At 43.7% G+C, this 16435-nt stretch overlaps 1 protein-coding gene across 1 annotated transcript; it reads left to right on the top strand.

Moving 5' to 3' along the window:
* The first annotated feature begins 575 nt into the window (after positions 1–575).
* Positions 576–14832, top strand: LOC142039967 (acyl-CoA (8-3)-desaturase-like). The gene is made up of 12 exons (XM_075047122.1): positions 576–849; positions 4407–4517; positions 6136–6333; positions 6737–6838; positions 7012–7140; positions 8597–8657; positions 10586–10662; positions 11494–11591; positions 12268–12364; positions 13115–13194; positions 13932–14057; positions 14250–14832. The coding sequence occupies exons 1-12, from the start codon at positions 613–615 to the stop codon at positions 14299–14301; spliced, it is 1368 nt and encodes a 455-aa protein (XP_074903223.1). The 5' UTR covers positions 576–612; the 3' UTR covers positions 14302–14832.
* The last annotated feature ends 1603 nt before the right edge of the window (positions 14833–16435 follow it).

Here is a 16435-nt window from a genome sequence, read left to right as displayed (position 1 = left end):
TTATAATGAGTTCTTAAGACTGGCATGGTTTGATTGGTTTTTTTAATTGGGTGTAAGAGTGTGCATAACTCATGTTTCTTCCAAAGGGATTCATGGACTGTATCATCCAAACGAGGCTGCAGAGCGCTATTATTTTGCTGGTTAATCCGAGATGTATTTTAAGTGAAGTTTTCCCTGACTGTCAGAGCCCAGTAAGCCTCTCCTGGGACCAGAATAAGCCAGCTGAGAAAAAAAAACACACAACAAACCAAACCCCAAGGGGATCAGATGCTCCTCACCTGTAGTTCCTGCTCTGCATCCTCGCATCGCACCGCGGCTGCCAGAGCCGGGACAGCGAAGGAGCAGGGTTGGGTTTTTAAATTTTTTTTTGGTGGGGGGGGACATGGCACCCAGAGGTGCTGGAGCTTGTGGAGGACAACACCCCTCGGTTTTTCCCAAAGCTTCTCCGCAGACCTCCCTGGGGGAAGGAGGGCGTGGTCCCGGGCGGGGCCGGGGCGTGTCCCCCCCCCCCCCGTTATATACCGCGGTGGGAGCGGGCTGCTGGGGCTGGCCATGCGGGAGGGAGGAGGAGGAGGAGAAGGAGGAGGAAGAAGAAGAAGGGAAGAAGGATGGATGGTACCGCCGCGGGGGACCGGGGAGGAGGGTGAAGAAGAGGATGGGGACCCCGCGGCGGGTCCGGGGCTTCGTTTCTTTACCTGGGAGGAGATCGAGCAGCGGAACGGGGGGGGTCCGCCGCCTCAGGAGCGGTGGTTGGTGATCGAGAGGAAGGTGTACGACATCAGTCACTTCTACCGGAGGCACCCGGGAGGGGCCCGTCTCTTGGAGAGTCACGCCGGGCAGGACGCCACGGTGAGGGGCGGCGGGTGCGGTGATGGGGGGGGGGGGGGGGGGCGTCGCTCACCGGCTCCGTTTTGGGGATGTGGGAGCCGAGGGAGCCGGGACACGGGCAGCATCATGCGGCGAGAACTCGGGAGGTGACTTGGGGGGGGAATCTGGGGGGAGCCGGGGGTGTGTAATGTCACCGGGGGGGGTGTAATGTCACCGCTCCGTCCCAGTTTTCCAGCCTCATGCGATGGAAACAGGCAAATGAAGAGGGTTAAGCCCCTGGGGCAACCGGACTGTAACGGTTTATCTGGCTGAAGTCTTTCTGATTCCTCTTATCTCCGGATCTTGCCTTTGCAGCTGCTGTGAGCGGCAGTGATTGCTTCCAGCCGGGGCGAGGTGCCACAAAACGCGCATCAGCCCTGGGGCGGCGGTGGGAGCTGCTTCCACAAACGTTCCTGTAGGAAAGGGATCCCTCCTAAATGCCACCAGGCGTAACTTGGAGGGAAAGCAAAGGCGGCAAGCTTTCCCGAGCTGTCTTCCAAAAAAGTTTCTGCAGTTATTGCGTGCGGTCCTTCTGACCCTCGAGGTGAACAACATGGAAAGAACCAGGCAGTTACCGAGTGTCCAACTGCTGGCGAGTTTGTGTGCGGGCAAAAAGGCTTCTGCTCATCGTGTTTCCTTGTCTGACTGCTATTTCAATGCCGTAGAAACTTGTGGTAAATGCACACCAAAACGTTCAGAAGGTTCCCTGGAGTTCTTGCCTTCTGGTACCTGCAGAAAGGGTAGAAAAATAGCCATAAATTAACATCTATACAAAGATGTGACTAATGCGATTGCTTCCTTCCTGTGTATTTTGAAAGAAAAAAAACAACCCAAGACAAATAGTTCCCTGATCTTCCATATATAAGGGATATTTGAGGCTCATGGCAATAAAAATAATTTTCAGTCTACTAAGTTTAAATTTCAAATTCTGTATTAGCTGCACTTTGCATTCTGTATTTTCCGTCATTCATTTGGTCTAGTCAGTCCGGTCAGATTTCTTTCACTTTAGCATGCCGGAATACCCCAAACAACAGGTGAACTTGGAAAATGCAGATATTTTATTTCAGGGATCTGAGCTGGTTCTTACAGGTTGGTTCCATGTCCAAATCATGAAGCACTGCAAGACTTCAGCTGCTTGTGTGACACAACTGTCTTCACACACAAGTGTGAAGCACATTAAATAGGCTGTGCACGATAATGGAAAAATGCCTGCTTATTTCCCCTCTCTCTTTTTAAGCATAAAAACTCCAGCTCAGGGGCTGTAAGTGAAATTAATAGGAAGGGGTTTTATTTTGCTCTGGAGATGCTGAAAAACACATAAATCCTTTGGATAACAGCATCATCGCTTCTGACAAGGGACAGTATTCAGAATCTGTATTTATTCCAAATTGATACCTGTGATACTGGAGTATCTTGCCCTGCTTGACCTCTGCACGCTTGCAAGCTGTGTGTCTTGGCCTCAGCAAAAACTGTGGAAGAGTAAAAGCTGGAATATTTGCTACAGGCGTGTCTGTAGTGTAGGTTTGGGTAATCCAGTCCAGAGCAAGCTGTGCTGGTACTAGTCAGCCTCTAACAGGAGGAGGGTAAATCAGTGTGTGTGGACTTCTGCGCTCTCTTGTAAAGCCTGATTATGTGTAAACTATCTGGTTTAGAGCAGACTTGGTTATATCCACGCTGAGTTGCAGTGGAAACATATCCAGGACATTGCAGGTGAAGTAAGAAACTCCTCTTCATTACTAAGAGCAGTTTCAGGAGATAGTGTGAATTTAATAAGCTCTTTAGTTAGTCTGTAAGGCAGAGACAAAAATAAGTGAAAGAAGCATATATTAAGAAAATCCCTAAAACTTTAGTGAGGTCTGTGCATCTTGGAATAGGTCAGTTGCTTAATCTTTTGGATGTATATTATGAAATATTGAGATGATCTTAGTTGGACTGGAAGATTTTTACCAGGAGCCTTGAAAGATGATAACTTCAGAGAGGATGAAAAAACACAGAAGGTGCTCAGTAAGAAAAGAAACCTGAGAAATGGAAAAATGGGTATAATTAATGCCACAATATTAGTAAAGGTGACACTGCACCGAACTGTGAAGAGGAGTCCTTTTATTGCTGCTTTCTGTTGTGGTGTTTTCTCACAAAGGGTAAAAAAGCAGAGTTAAGGAATGAGGTGACTTAGAAAACAGGAGCAACAATCTTGCGACTGGAATTTTTGGCTGAATTTGGCAAAATTTGGTTGAATTTGGGAGACTGTAAAAACATCTGGTGTTGCAACATCATGAAATAACCAGGTACTTGCAATAGATTATTTTGCAGAGAAACTGCTGCTGATTTTTTGATTCATCAGCAATAGCAATTATGTGCACGGTATTCAAACCCACTGTATGTTACACGTATGCCTGTGTTAGTCATGCAGTTGCTCAAACTTATGCCATTGTGGTGTAGAGGACAAATTCTGTGGCAATTTGCTCAAAGAGATTAGCTGGACGACAACTCCTTTTTGTCACGCAGCTGTTCTTAATAAACGTTTGCCCAGAGTAACTCTGGGGCTGGAATGCAGTAAAGCACGGATTCTGGTCTGGTTAGGATGACTAAATTGAATCAGATGAAAGACGACGCGAAAGCAGGCGTGCAAGCAGATCAGTGAGTTGAAGGCATGGATTTACAAAAGCAATTTTGCATGGTTGGAGAGTCTTTAGGGGAAGTTCCTTTCCTACAGCCTGAATTCCCGGCTCAGCTCAGGCTCAGCTGTGCTCCAGGGCCCCAGCTGCCCCCTCCACGCTCTGTCACTGCAGTTGTCCTCTCCTCTGCTTTTCTGCATCCTGGCCCCAACCCTGCCTAGAGGCTATCACAACATTGCTTTTAATGCTCCTATCTTTGAGATCGGCAACACCAGGCCTCTGCTTATGAATTGTGTCCTTGCATTCATTTCCTTCTGAATACTTCCAAGTACTAGAGAAAAACAGAAAGTTCTCTGGTATCGCTTGGTCCTTGATGAAATGCTTCCAGCCTTAATTTAGGAGTGCAATTCTCTACCCTGTGACTAAGAGGAATGACATTTTTCTTTTAAGTGGTTGGATTTAAAGGGCAATTTTCTCTTTTGACAAATTGCACAACAAAGAAGATTCCAGGCTGCTGATCAGAAAGGTCTTTTGGGCACCTGGATGTCCAGGAAGATGGAAAAGTCACTAATAATGGGGTTGAGAAGAGGGGGAAGAAGAAAAGCAAGGGAACTAAACTCTGCTTTAGGTGTACAGTGGAGATCCATTCAAATTTTTGTTATGGAGCTTGCATACCTGTAGTAATTGCAGTAGTGGAAGTCAGACTTCTTCCGTTTGCCAGCTGAAATAAGATCTCCTGTAAGAACACAGGACAAACATGAGAAGAAAAAGGTCAGAAAAAGCTTGAGGAGTTAGAAAGGTAAACCAGCCATCTTTGCTGTTGTAGTTCCTTCAGAGTGAAATTCTTGCTGTGCACAACAGGCTGAGGTTAGTAACGTAGAATTTGTTTTTCTTACCTCTTCCTTTAATCTTGTGCTTTTGCAGGATGCCTTTGTAGCATTCCATGTCAACAAGGTGCTGGTGAGCAAGTACTTGAAGTCACTGCAGATTGGGGAGCTGGCACCAGATCAACCCAGTATTGAGCCCACTAAAAACGTAAGTATCCTTGTAAATCAGGTCAAAGATAGATTAAAGGGAAATATTCTGGGATTAGGTCTTGTTCTTTGTATCAGCATAGCCCCTGGAACAATGGGACCCAGGTTCTTCACAATTTTTTGTGCTACTAATTAAAAACAATGCATGAATATTAGTCAAAATCCACATTATGTGGTTGAGAATGAGATTCCTGAAGATGAATTTTTCTTATCACAGCAACTCTACAGAAATAGCAGAGCCTTGTTTTGCTCTCATGAACATCACAGCTATCACCTTTTCTTCTTTCCCTTGCTTTGAGAAAGAGCTAACCAAGAAGGAAGTAATCCTTTCCAGCTGATGGTAAATTTTCAGACTGTACTCCCTTCCGTTGTAGGTAACTGTAGGAAGAGACTGCAGGCAGAGTGTTTTAGCCTTGAATTAAGTTTCACAGGCTGTACTGGCATTGCCCTTTTGGACAGCCTTCTTGTAGCAGTCTCAAGGTCATTCACAGCACGATCATTCACAGAAGCGCTGTCGATGGTTACTCTCATGGTGCCAATCTGGTGTGTCAAAGAAAACCTCATAAGAGTGGCACAGACAACAGAACAGGAATAGTCTTGGAGTACACACACTCCCTGGGCTGTATGGTCCTTGCTGCTTCCCATTATCCAGGATTATTTGTTTCCCCCCATTCCTTTTAGCCTGCCCTGACTTTTCCTTTGCATGTAGTCCCACACTGCATGCTGAAGGGGGCAAGATGATACGTGGCCCCATGTAACTCAGACATTAGAAAAACAATTTAGAGCAGTCTGGCTGTCCCAGAATGGCATGGCCACACTTCCTATGTAGGTGGGAACCTCATGAACCCTCATACCCATCTGTGGCCATACCTTGCCTGTTTCTGGATTCCATAGCTGGCCTGTACCAGAGCCTGCATGTGCCTTGCTCCATGTAAACTCCATTTCCCCAAAATGATTGGGAAAGTAGGCTGGCAAGCTCCTTTGTGGGTTGGGTTGCATGGAGATGGGAATAGGACTTGGGAGGCATCTGCAGAGCTGACAAAGACGAAGGTGGATTCGTCTAGCACCAGTGTTGTGCTCGTTTCTTCTTCCATCCTCCTTCCTCAGTGCTCACCAGCCTGAGGCCAGCTGGGCTGTAGGTGCCATTTTTCATACAGGCATTTAACCCTCCCCTGTTAACGTTGGGAAGAGTAAAGTGAAGTCATATGCATTGATCTATTGGAACTGGTGGCAGAAGAGGAATAATGTCATCCAAAAGTCCTGCCACAAGATGGCATGCTGTGTTCATGCACATACAGTACAACTTCTTCCATCTGCGCCCTGCGTTACCTGCCAAGAAGGTGATGGAAGAAGCACCAAAGATACCGTCTTAGGGGTTAGGGGTGCAAACATTGTGCTCTGTGATGGCTGCTGCTTGCTCCTCTGCTCTGCGTACCTTATCAGGCAAAGACACCGAGAAGCTGTAGGAGAGCAAGTTTACTAGTGTGCAAGCCCAGCTCTCGCCCATTTGGCCGGATCCTTTGCTCTTTCTTTCCTCCATTAAAGCGGTCCTTGGCTTTTGAGGCTGCAGTGCTATCCCCTAGAAACAGGGAACCTGTTAACACTGGTGCTTCCCACAGAAAATGCTGGTGAAAGACTTCCGAGAACTGCGGGCTACCGTTGAGAAAATGGGACTTCTGGAGCCAAATCGACTCTTCTTCTTCCTGCACCTGGCTCACATCCTCCTGTTGGATACTGCTGCTTGGCTCATTCTCTTCTACTTTGGGACATCCTTAATGCCCTTTATTGTCTCTCTGCTGGTGCTGACCATTTCCCAGGTAAGCAACTAAGCCCACAGCATGTGCGCACAGACTTGCATCAGCTCTCATAATACACATAATACTATTGCAGTGTCCTAGTCCTCTGTTTCCTTACTTGGCATAGTTTTCCTTTGTCGTAAGAAGACAACCGCTATATGGCATGTGTTTACAGAGGATGTAAAGAAGAAATTCTGCATGTGGGGAGCTTCCACTAAACCTAGCAGGGGATTCTTTCAGCAAGATATATTCTGGGGGAAGCCTTAAGAGTATCAGGATTTCATTGTTCCTTTCCAACTGTGACTTTGGAGCAGTGCCTGAAAAATAAATCTTGATATTTCAAGGCAAAGGATGGGTGTGGCAATGTCCTGGTCTCGACTCCTGTTTTTTCTCCCCTCCTGATATTTTCTTTTTCCTTTTCCAGGTCCAGGCTTCATGGTTACAACATGATTTAGGGCATCTTTCAGTATTCAGGAAGACCAAGTGGAACCACTTGCTGCATAAGTTTGTGATGTGCCACTTGCTTGTAAGTACCTGACCCTGGAAAACTTTTTCGATTTGATGGCTTTCCTGTAAAAGTGGGTGTTCTGAAGACTCTGGGGGGGAGAGCGTGTTCAGCATTGGGCAAAGGAGGGCAATTGGAAAGAATCTGGCTCTGAAACCGTTGTACTTCTCTTACTTTGTTCTTCACTAAAACAGGGGGCATCGGCCAAATGGTGGACCCTTCTGCACTCCCAGCACCATGCCAAACCCAACTGCTTCCAGAAAGATCCCGATATTGATATGCACCCTTTCTTGTTTACTTTGGGGAAGAAATTGTCTGTGGAGGTCAGTGTGTGTGTGCGTGCGTGCGCTCACGTACCAGAAACTGGGAGGAACACCTTAGTCAACAAAAAGCACGCTGTACTGTAAAGATCTAAAACTAAGATGCGATGACAGCTTCTGAAATAAGATTGTTTTTATCTGTGTCTACTTTCTTCAGCCTTTGTAAGCAGGTCACAGTTCACATTAAGTTCCTTTAAGAATTTCTTGAACAGCTGACAAGTAGTTGTAAATAAATTAGATATGATGTACATGCATCATTTATAAGGTGGAAAATCCATCAGCAAAAAGGTTACTAGGTCATTAAGTTGCTATAGAATATATCTCAGTAATTAATGATTATTAGATAACTTAGAAGCGGGAATATAAAGTGTGTCTGCAGTTGGCCTGGGATTATTACTTTAATATTAAAGTCTGAAGCTCAGAGATACAGGTGGCTTTGGCATGGCTATGCCTTCTAGGAGAAGGCAGAAGCCTTGCTGTGAAAGGCAGCCAGCACAGCAGGACTGAATAACCGAGGGCTGTTCCTGTAGCTCCGCAGGACTGGTTGTTGGCAGGTCCTTCTAGTGAGCAGAAGTCGTTTGACCACAAAGGACGTTCTCGGCTTGTGCTGCTAGCCCGCTTCCAGGAGGAACAACCTGAGACAATGCTGAAACGCTTTTGCTGTAGTACTTCATCAGTCCTTGAGACCCTCTCAGAGTAGCTACAGCAGTGAAATATTTTTTTCCTTGAAAAACCTTTGCCATCATGAAACTGTCATTTAAGTGTACAGAAACAGAGAAGGCGGGGGGGGGGGGGGGGGGAGAGAAAATACATATGACTATTGGTCAAAAATAATACAACTTAGCCATGAAATATCTAATATTTCACAAAACAAATCATGAATGTGGTAAGAACACAAACCCAATGAAATTCACTAGATAAAATTCACCTTGATCCATCCTCAGAATTATTTTTATCATAACTTACAGATCACACCATCTTTTAATGGATTAAGTGTTCTGGTATAGGTTTTTACTACATCATTCCATTCCAACTCATACCATGGTGGTATCTGTAACAGCCGTTTCCTTCCTACCATACACCAAAGCAGGTTTTTCTTACAGGCTGTTACCTCTATTTTGACTTGTCATAAGCATATCTAGAACTTCTTTTCAGCAATCACTTAATTAATTTTCCCCTACGGGAGAAAAATCTCATGCTTGCTTAACAGTTTATCTCTGAAGGACTTTACAAAGCTGTAAGGCATTAAAGCCTTATACTAATGGAATAAGTGTTTATAGGAAAGGTGTATTAGGTATGTAAACTAATAGGACATACACAAGAGGGAGACAGTAGGAATGAGGGTTGTGGGAAGTGTGCAGGATGAGTGCCTCTGGGGAAGGAAGAATGGAAAACAGCAAGTTACCTGTGCAGATTGCTTAGCTTCCACTCATTTTTTTTTTGCTGTTACTTTTCACAGCTTGGGATCAAAAAGAAGAAATACATGCCATACAATCACCAACATAAATACTTCTTCATCAGTGAGTATCTCCATTCTCCTGTAATACCATGAGGGGTACTAATGGGGCTTGTAGATCTTGCTTTTGACCTGTAGGACTTGAGCAGAACTAAGGTGCCTGCATCAAAGAACATAATAATCAGTTTGCATCTAATTTTTGGAGGAGTTGAAGACCTGACTGGGTAAAACCCCAAGTAACCTGGTCTGACCTCATAGCTGATGCTGCTCTGAGGTCCTGAGCTCCTTTCCAGCCTGAATTATCATATGATCCTATGTGAGATCAGATTTCTGTGCCCTTCTTGACTTGAAACACGTTAATTTGCTTTGAGAATTTCTAACCAAATAGTTTGTTCTGGGGCAGAAAAAGTAGTGGGTTAAAATGATCCCAGGTCATCTTAAAACTTTATTGCTTTGCAAAAACAAGTCTACATCTATTTGGACAGTGAAAAGGAGAATGACTCTTAACTCGCTAATTGAGGAAGTTACTTGGGTGAGTGAGATGAGGGCTCCAGGGACTGTTTGTGAGCTGTGTAATGTATGGCTAATAAAGTGCATAAATGGAGCAGAGGGAAAAATTCAGAATTTCTCCACTGTCGATGCCCTGATCTCTAGGCTCACTCCTGCCTGCTTCTTCGCATCTTAGCGAAGCTTTATTCCTTTTGCAAAGCAGCACAATTTCAACACGGGACAAAGATATTGCCTCTTGCATCTCTCCAGAATAGTCTGAAGTCTGCTGCTTAGGATGCTTGCCTGAAAAGTGGATGGAATGAATTCGACCCCTAAAACCAGCAGAAATGGGCATTTTCAAGGTGTGATTCATTTGACCAATTTTTTCCCTTGACCTCTCAGGATGGCAGGAGCTGAATTCCAGCAGCAGCTCTTCTCTCAAGTGGCTGGACAGAACTAGCAGGGTTAGTTCAGATATGCATATCTTGGATATGCAACTCCAAGATGGCTGGTTAAGGAAGGTGATCCCATGTTACGACGTCATACCACATCTTTCAGTAGTATTCAAATGTAAAGAACAGTCTGTGGGGGGTTTTTTTGTTGTTTTGGTTTGTTGTTTTTTTAAGTACAACTGGGATGTCCATTCAGAATGTTGAGTCTGAGTTCTTCTTGCAACCCAAAATCCCTGGTAAGCAAGGGATTTCATATGTATTCCTGTTGTTCCCCTGTTTTGAACAACTGAATGGGGAGCCAGATAAAGTTTGGAGCTGTGGTAGCCACTTCTTGGAATACTACTCTGTGGCTGTTCCTCAGTTAGAAGCCTAAAATGCAATCTCAGGTTTGTAAGCACTATCAGATTAACAGACATACCTAGAAATGTTTAGAGGCACTAATCATAGAATCATAGAAAAGTTTGGGTTAGAAGGGACCCCCAAAGCCCAACTAGTCCAACGTCCCTGCAACGAGCAGGGACATCTTCAGCTAGATCAGGTTGCTCAGAGCCCCATATAGCACCCTAACCAGTGTCAGTCGGTTGCCTTCTTGCAAAGTCGTTACTGTGGTACTCAAAAGGATCATTAAGTTTCTGGGGTCTTGTCCTCCTTATTTTGGGGGATTCTCCATACCCCTTCTTATTTTCATTCTTTTCTAAAAGAAGCCATGGTTAGGTCTCCATGAGGAAAGGGGAGGCAATACTACCTGTGTTGACAGGTGACAGAAGCAGCAGCAAGCTCTTATGCTGAAGAGCAGGAACCGTTCATCAGTGAAGCTTCCCAGAGCTTCTTGTCTTACCTGTGTTTTACCTCTTGAGGTCAGCAGGCTCCCAGATTTCTTACTGTTTGGTTGCGTTGATGCAGACTGATATCATCCAGAAAATTCTGCAGCCCTAGAACTTCTCGGAATATTCTCCATATTGAGTAGCTGTTCAGAGATCCTTTGCTTCCAGTTTGATTGCCTGTCATTCAGTCTGGGACATGACCAGTGATGATAAATTCTCCCTTACAGCTCTTCCTCCGCTCCTGTTTCCCACCTACTTCCAGTGCCACACATTTTATATTGCATACACAAAAAGGTATTGGGCGGTAAGTATTGCTACTTGTACAACCAAGAAGGGGTCAGTTGTAGGTCTCCAAACTTTCTTCTGAACGTGGAGCCAGCTTCTGTCCAGAGCTCAGTCCCTGCTGTGTGACACCGTATCCCATTCAGTTAGGTCTAATATGACAGTCAGTTTGGTGGAGTGTTTTCAGTGGCTCTGCAGTTTCTACTAAACCCATTATGTTCTGCAGATTGATGATAAAGGCCTGAAAACAAGCAACAGGCTGTTTGGCTTGTACTGCTTTGCTTCATTTGCAGAAGCACCAAGTGTACTGTCTCCTTTGGGAAGCAAATTGGAAGGTCCGTAGCGGTCAGGAATGGGAGGATGTGGATTCGTACGAGCTGTTGCTGTTGATTTGTTAGCAGTATGCATATACTTCGCATTATATCCTATGCCAGGCAGCCAGAATTAATGGTTCGTTCTTCCTTCTCTTGTGCATGTTATGCATACAAGAGAACAGAGCAACTTCCAGCCAAAATGAGATTGCTAGTCTAGCACTTAATTCACTGTGGAGTCCTGGGCAATGATTTGATACAGGTCTTCAACTTGTATTTCTGAATGCATAGTCATTTGCTAATATATTAATCTACTCACTGGGCGTGAATGCTTAGATTCAGCTCTATTATAGCAAGCTGTGCAAAAAAAGTGTTATTAGCTTACGGTAACTTGGATTGCTCCAGATGCTTCAATTTAGCAAAAAGCTACAGGAGCTGAATGTAGATTGTTTTCTTGTACACATAACATGAAGCTTAGAAAAAGATTTCAATGAATGTAATTTATAATTATTTTCTTTTCTTGTTGTCTCTGGTTTTGGTAGGACTTGGCCTGGATGCTGACCTTCTATATCAGATTTTTTTTTACTTATGGAGCATTATTAGAAATAAAGAGTCTCCTGGCATATTTTTTTATATTCAGGTGATATCTCCTTAGAAGGTCCTTCAGCCTTCTTCTACATACTCTTTCCATCTGTGCCTGCCTGCCTTTCTCTGCCTTTGCTTATACCTTTCCGCATTCTCCTTTACCATCTCATTTTTTGCTTAGTTTTTTAATTCTGTAAAGTTAAACTAAGACTCTTCTGCTCAATTGCCAGTTCAAGTTTTATGTTACCTTGTTGGCTCTGGCAGCAAAGAGACTTCACTGAGTGCTGACCAAATTGAGAAATACTTACCTTACACAAAATTCAGTGCTTTGGGTGTTGGGTCTGCTACTGGTTAGAGAAAGAGAACATTTAACAGAAACAGCTTAGCCTGGGCTTGCAAATGCCCAGACATTGCCCAGCAGCATTGGCTTGAATGGACAATATGCTCTCCACTTGGATCATTTTACTGATTCTAATCAGTTTGGTCCTTGGCTACAGATAAAACAAGATGTATACCAGGCTACGTCAGCTTTATAACATAACATATTAAATAGTCATGAGTTTCATAAGGAAGTATGAAACTTCCAGGTTTTGGAAGTTCTTCCAGGTGCTGGATTAGCAAGGCTGGAGTTCAGCCATGTGTTTGTAAGCCGGGCTATGCTGTTATTTCAATGGTTCATCATTGACTTACTTGCCTGTTACTGAATTCTGGCCTCTTGTCTGATTGCACAGGATGCTGGAGAGCAGCTGGTTTGTCTGGGTTTCACAGATGAACCATATCCCTATGGATATTTACTATGACAACAATTTGGACTGGGCGTCTACTCAGGTAAAATATTTTCCATTCTTAAGAATTGTGGCCATACAGGTACAAATTCCAACCATAAGACAAGCAACTCTTCTATTGCGTTAAGGCTGAAAACCTGTTGGTAACTGGGAAGTGAAGGTTCATAGGATAACAATTCATAACATCAGAATAATCTTGGATAACAGGATTCAGTCATGGCAACAGTAAAGGAGGACAGCAATGACAAGTTCATGGGCAACCTAAAATCAAAGCTAGGACCCAGCTCTATTTCCTAAACGTACCCACCTCCCCGCTTACTGCATTGATCCGTCTCGGAGCTTTTCCACTTATGTGGAGATGGAAGTTTGTGTCCTGCTCTTGCTGAGCAATTTTGCACTAGCAGAATGCCAGTGGGGTGTCCCCTCTTTGCAGAGAGACTTATTGGAGTCCAGCAGTGAAGTCTGACCACCACAGAAGTACCCTGCCATCTCTGCTTTTTCTGCAGACACAGTTTTGAGAAGACCCAGGAGGAACTTTTGACTGTTCACATGCTTTTTCACAGGAGTACAGAGCCAACTCCTAGTTTTACTGTGGTCCATGTTAGCCAGTCTAGGTACATCTGCTGGTCCACAAAGCTGAAGGAGGATTATGATCCCTAGTTGGAGGTAGCTCAGCTTAGGCTAAAAGAAAACAATAGAACAGAGTAGCACAGCGTACTGTGCTCTTCAGTCAAATGAGAAAGTACATGTTGGTGACTGCAGCCTGACTTTGCTTTCCTTTCCCCTCCTCTAGCTCCAGGCAACGTGCAATGTTGAGCAGTCTCTGTTCAACGACTGGTTTACTGGGCATCTGAACTTCCAGATTGAACACCAGTGAGTATGCACCCTGAGAGAGAATTTTCTTCCTTTTTTAAAAAAATACTTTTTCTTTTTTTTTCTTTGTCCTATTCTTTATTGCTCTGAATTCTACAAATAGTTGTGGGGCACCAATGAGTTTGTCTTTAAAATGACTGAAAACCCTAAAGAGAATCGTAATGTAATTCAAAACCTTCACTGAACCCACAGGAAGGTGAGAATGACTAGCGAAAATGGAACATGGGCAGGATCTATGGAACCATACAGACAGCAGCAGGGTCTATCCAAAGTAGTAGCTTGTAAGCATTAGTGAAAATGTACATGCTAAGGCACCCTGTCTTTAGTCTGACCCAGTAGTTTAAGCCTACCTATACTGACTACTTACACTATGACTCTGGAGACCGACATTGCAGCTGAAGGATGGGCTTGTCTCCTTTTCTGTGCTATGGAGATGGTTACTTCTGGAGAAAGGGGAGGCAGGGGAAGTAGTTTCTTCCAGTTTATGGCATCACTTAATTTGGAGAAATGTCACTTCAGAAATGCTAGAGACAACTGTGGAAAAATAATGGAGGGGGGAAGCAGGGAAGTCTTAGGAGTTACTTGTGCTAAAAGGGGAAAGAAGAGCCAGGAGCAGCTAAAGACCCTACTTGGTGTGAGCTGGGTGATTCCTGGGAAGTAATAATGAATGTGAACTTGTGAAAGGTAATATTTCTTATGGAGCTCTGGAAGAGAATTTTTCTGTCTCCTGTTCACAGCCTATTCCCCACAATGCCAAGACACAACTACTGGAAGGTGGCTCCTCTGGTGAAGTCCTTGTGTGCCAAACACGGCATTGAGTACCAATGTAAGCCGTTGCTCACGGCTTTTGCAGACATTGTGCAGTAAGTAACACCACACTGGCAAAAAAAAATTGCAGAAGGCTGTAGGAGAGATTGGAATCCTAAGAACAAGAGCTGGCTTGTTCTTCTTGTACAAACCAACACAGAGAAACCCTCGTTTCCCTTGTTCCCACCAACTCTCCCCTAAGCAACCCTGCATAATTTGGCCTCTTGTGCTCTCTCTTTCTCTCTCAGCTCTCTGAAGAATTCAGGAGAGCTCTGGCTTGATGCCTACCTACACAAATAAGACAAGGCTCGATGGTACCATTTGCAGCCTGCCACATCTTTGCATTCCCAGCAAGCTGAGGAGCAGGGACCACAAGGGAGACTATGGCAGAAGAAAATGGATAAGAACTGAAGAATGATTCCAATAGATATGAAGTTACCTGAATTTTACTTCTGGTCTTTCCTGGTGTTTTGCTTCAGATGTGTTAAGAGTGGATAGGGAAAGCAGGAGATGAATGGTTAGAACAGGGAGAAACTCTTTGCTAATTGTGTCTGAGTAGATACGGCCAAAGCATTTTGGAGCCTGAGTATGTGTTCAAGTCAGATCATGGACTACTGCAGCTGCACACACTTAACTTCATGTCAGGGTTTTTTTTAGCTACTTCTCATAGGGAAGGCTTAATGCTTAATACAACATTTGCTTATTTGAAGTCATATGAAATTGCACAGGATTTTGAATTAACATGGTGTTCCAGCAATGTGCTTAAATTATAATAAATTATAATAAACTACATAACACTTGGAGTATATAGCAATTGCAATATGCAGCTGACTAACAACATAACTGTGTTTCCTGTTACTGTTCTCTAGAGCATCCTCATTTTCACAATGCTAGGCACCCCCAGTTGTCAGGAAGAAATACATGGGTTGAAACTGGCTCAAGCCCACTGCTCTCTTCAAACCTTCTTTATTTGTTGTTTGTTTTTTGTACTTTGAGTTGGGCTGAACCATGTATACATTCCCCATGCTGGTCTGGTTTATAACCATGAGGTCTCCAAAGCCAAGTCTGTGCCCCAAAGTGCTCTTAAACACTTCATGCTTGTGCTCCTTCGTGCCACATCCTTTGTCTTTGCTACTCAAAGCTGCTACTATTATACCAGATCTGTATTCTGTTATGTTAACAGGCAGCTATATTTCATTCTACTTAGAGTGACTACTTGTTACAGGTATCTATATAAGACAATGATCATACTATAGAAAGATAAAATAAAAGTAAAATAAATTAGCCACAGACATTTGGTCAAATAGACAAGTTGGTTTATTTGGTTTAGCTGCAACAGCAAAGTTGCAGACAGGCCAGTAAAAGATCAGACTGAACAAGCCTGACAAGCCTCAGTTCTGAGGCTGTGCAAACTCAGTACAAAGTTGAGCCATGATTTGGCTCCACATAATTCATATAAATCATAAACCCATGACAATCACTAAATAGCTCTTCAGGCTCACCTCAGTCTGTGGTGCTTGCACTGCACCTTGACCAGATGCTAGTTGTAGGTGAAGTCACAGCGGGTAAGGTCACTTGCTTAGAGAATGACAGGGCTCTACCAAAAAGTATAGAAGCAGCAGCTAATGGCTAATATAGTTATGAATAAAAATTACTATCAATTAGTGTCATAGGTTCATAGTATAAAAGCAGATCCAATACATACATAAGCCATGTTACTATAAAAGTAAGTATACCCCTTAAACTAGTTTTGTCCTGTTGTAAGTCTGCATTTCTTTGTCAGGGACAATCAGTTATAAAGTGGTTGTTACACTTAGCTGATATAGCCATTTTGTCTAAAACAAAGGCACCCACTCACTGGTTGGGTGGTCAATTGCTCCATCGCTCTCCCCGGAGTCTCCATGGCACGTAGTCTCTGCTTAGCCGCTCTTCAGAGCATTCCTTGTCTGTGTGTATGTTTCTTTGATCTGTCACGTTTCACAAATCTGATCCAAGCTCTTTAAGTAAAATAGAAATTTTCTTTTGGCCTTCTTTTGGAAGGATTTTTTGAGAAATGTTAGGGAAGGGAGCATTAGTAAGTAGTAAGAACAGTGAAAGTCAGCTGCTATTAGTAGTAGAAACTCTCTAGCCCATAGTTATACTGATAGTTATTAGCCATAAAGCTAAAAATAATAGTATTATCCACTACTAGATATGAGTAATAAACCTGGACATAACACAGCTGAGTTCCTGGACCTGAGCTCTCTCTCAATCAAACATGGATTGTTGCTTATAATTTTCTAGTTATAAATAATCCTGGTTTCTTTATTTAAGGATGGCACTAGGAGAAAAGAGTGCTCATATTCTCTTCTATTAGGGAGGCAGCACCAGAACAGACATTGTGTCTTGTACACAGCCATACTGTATTTCTCTCTTGCCAGAGAAGCTGTGATTA

This window comes from Buteo buteo, chromosome 16 (assembly GCF_964188355.1).
Source record: "Buteo buteo chromosome 16, bButBut1.hap1.1, whole genome shotgun sequence".
Classification (NCBI taxonomy): Eukaryota; Metazoa; Chordata; class Aves; order Accipitriformes; family Accipitridae; genus Buteo; species Buteo buteo.
The sequence above is the reverse complement of the archived record's forward strand: the minus strand, read 5'-3'. Positions and strand labels throughout refer to the sequence as shown.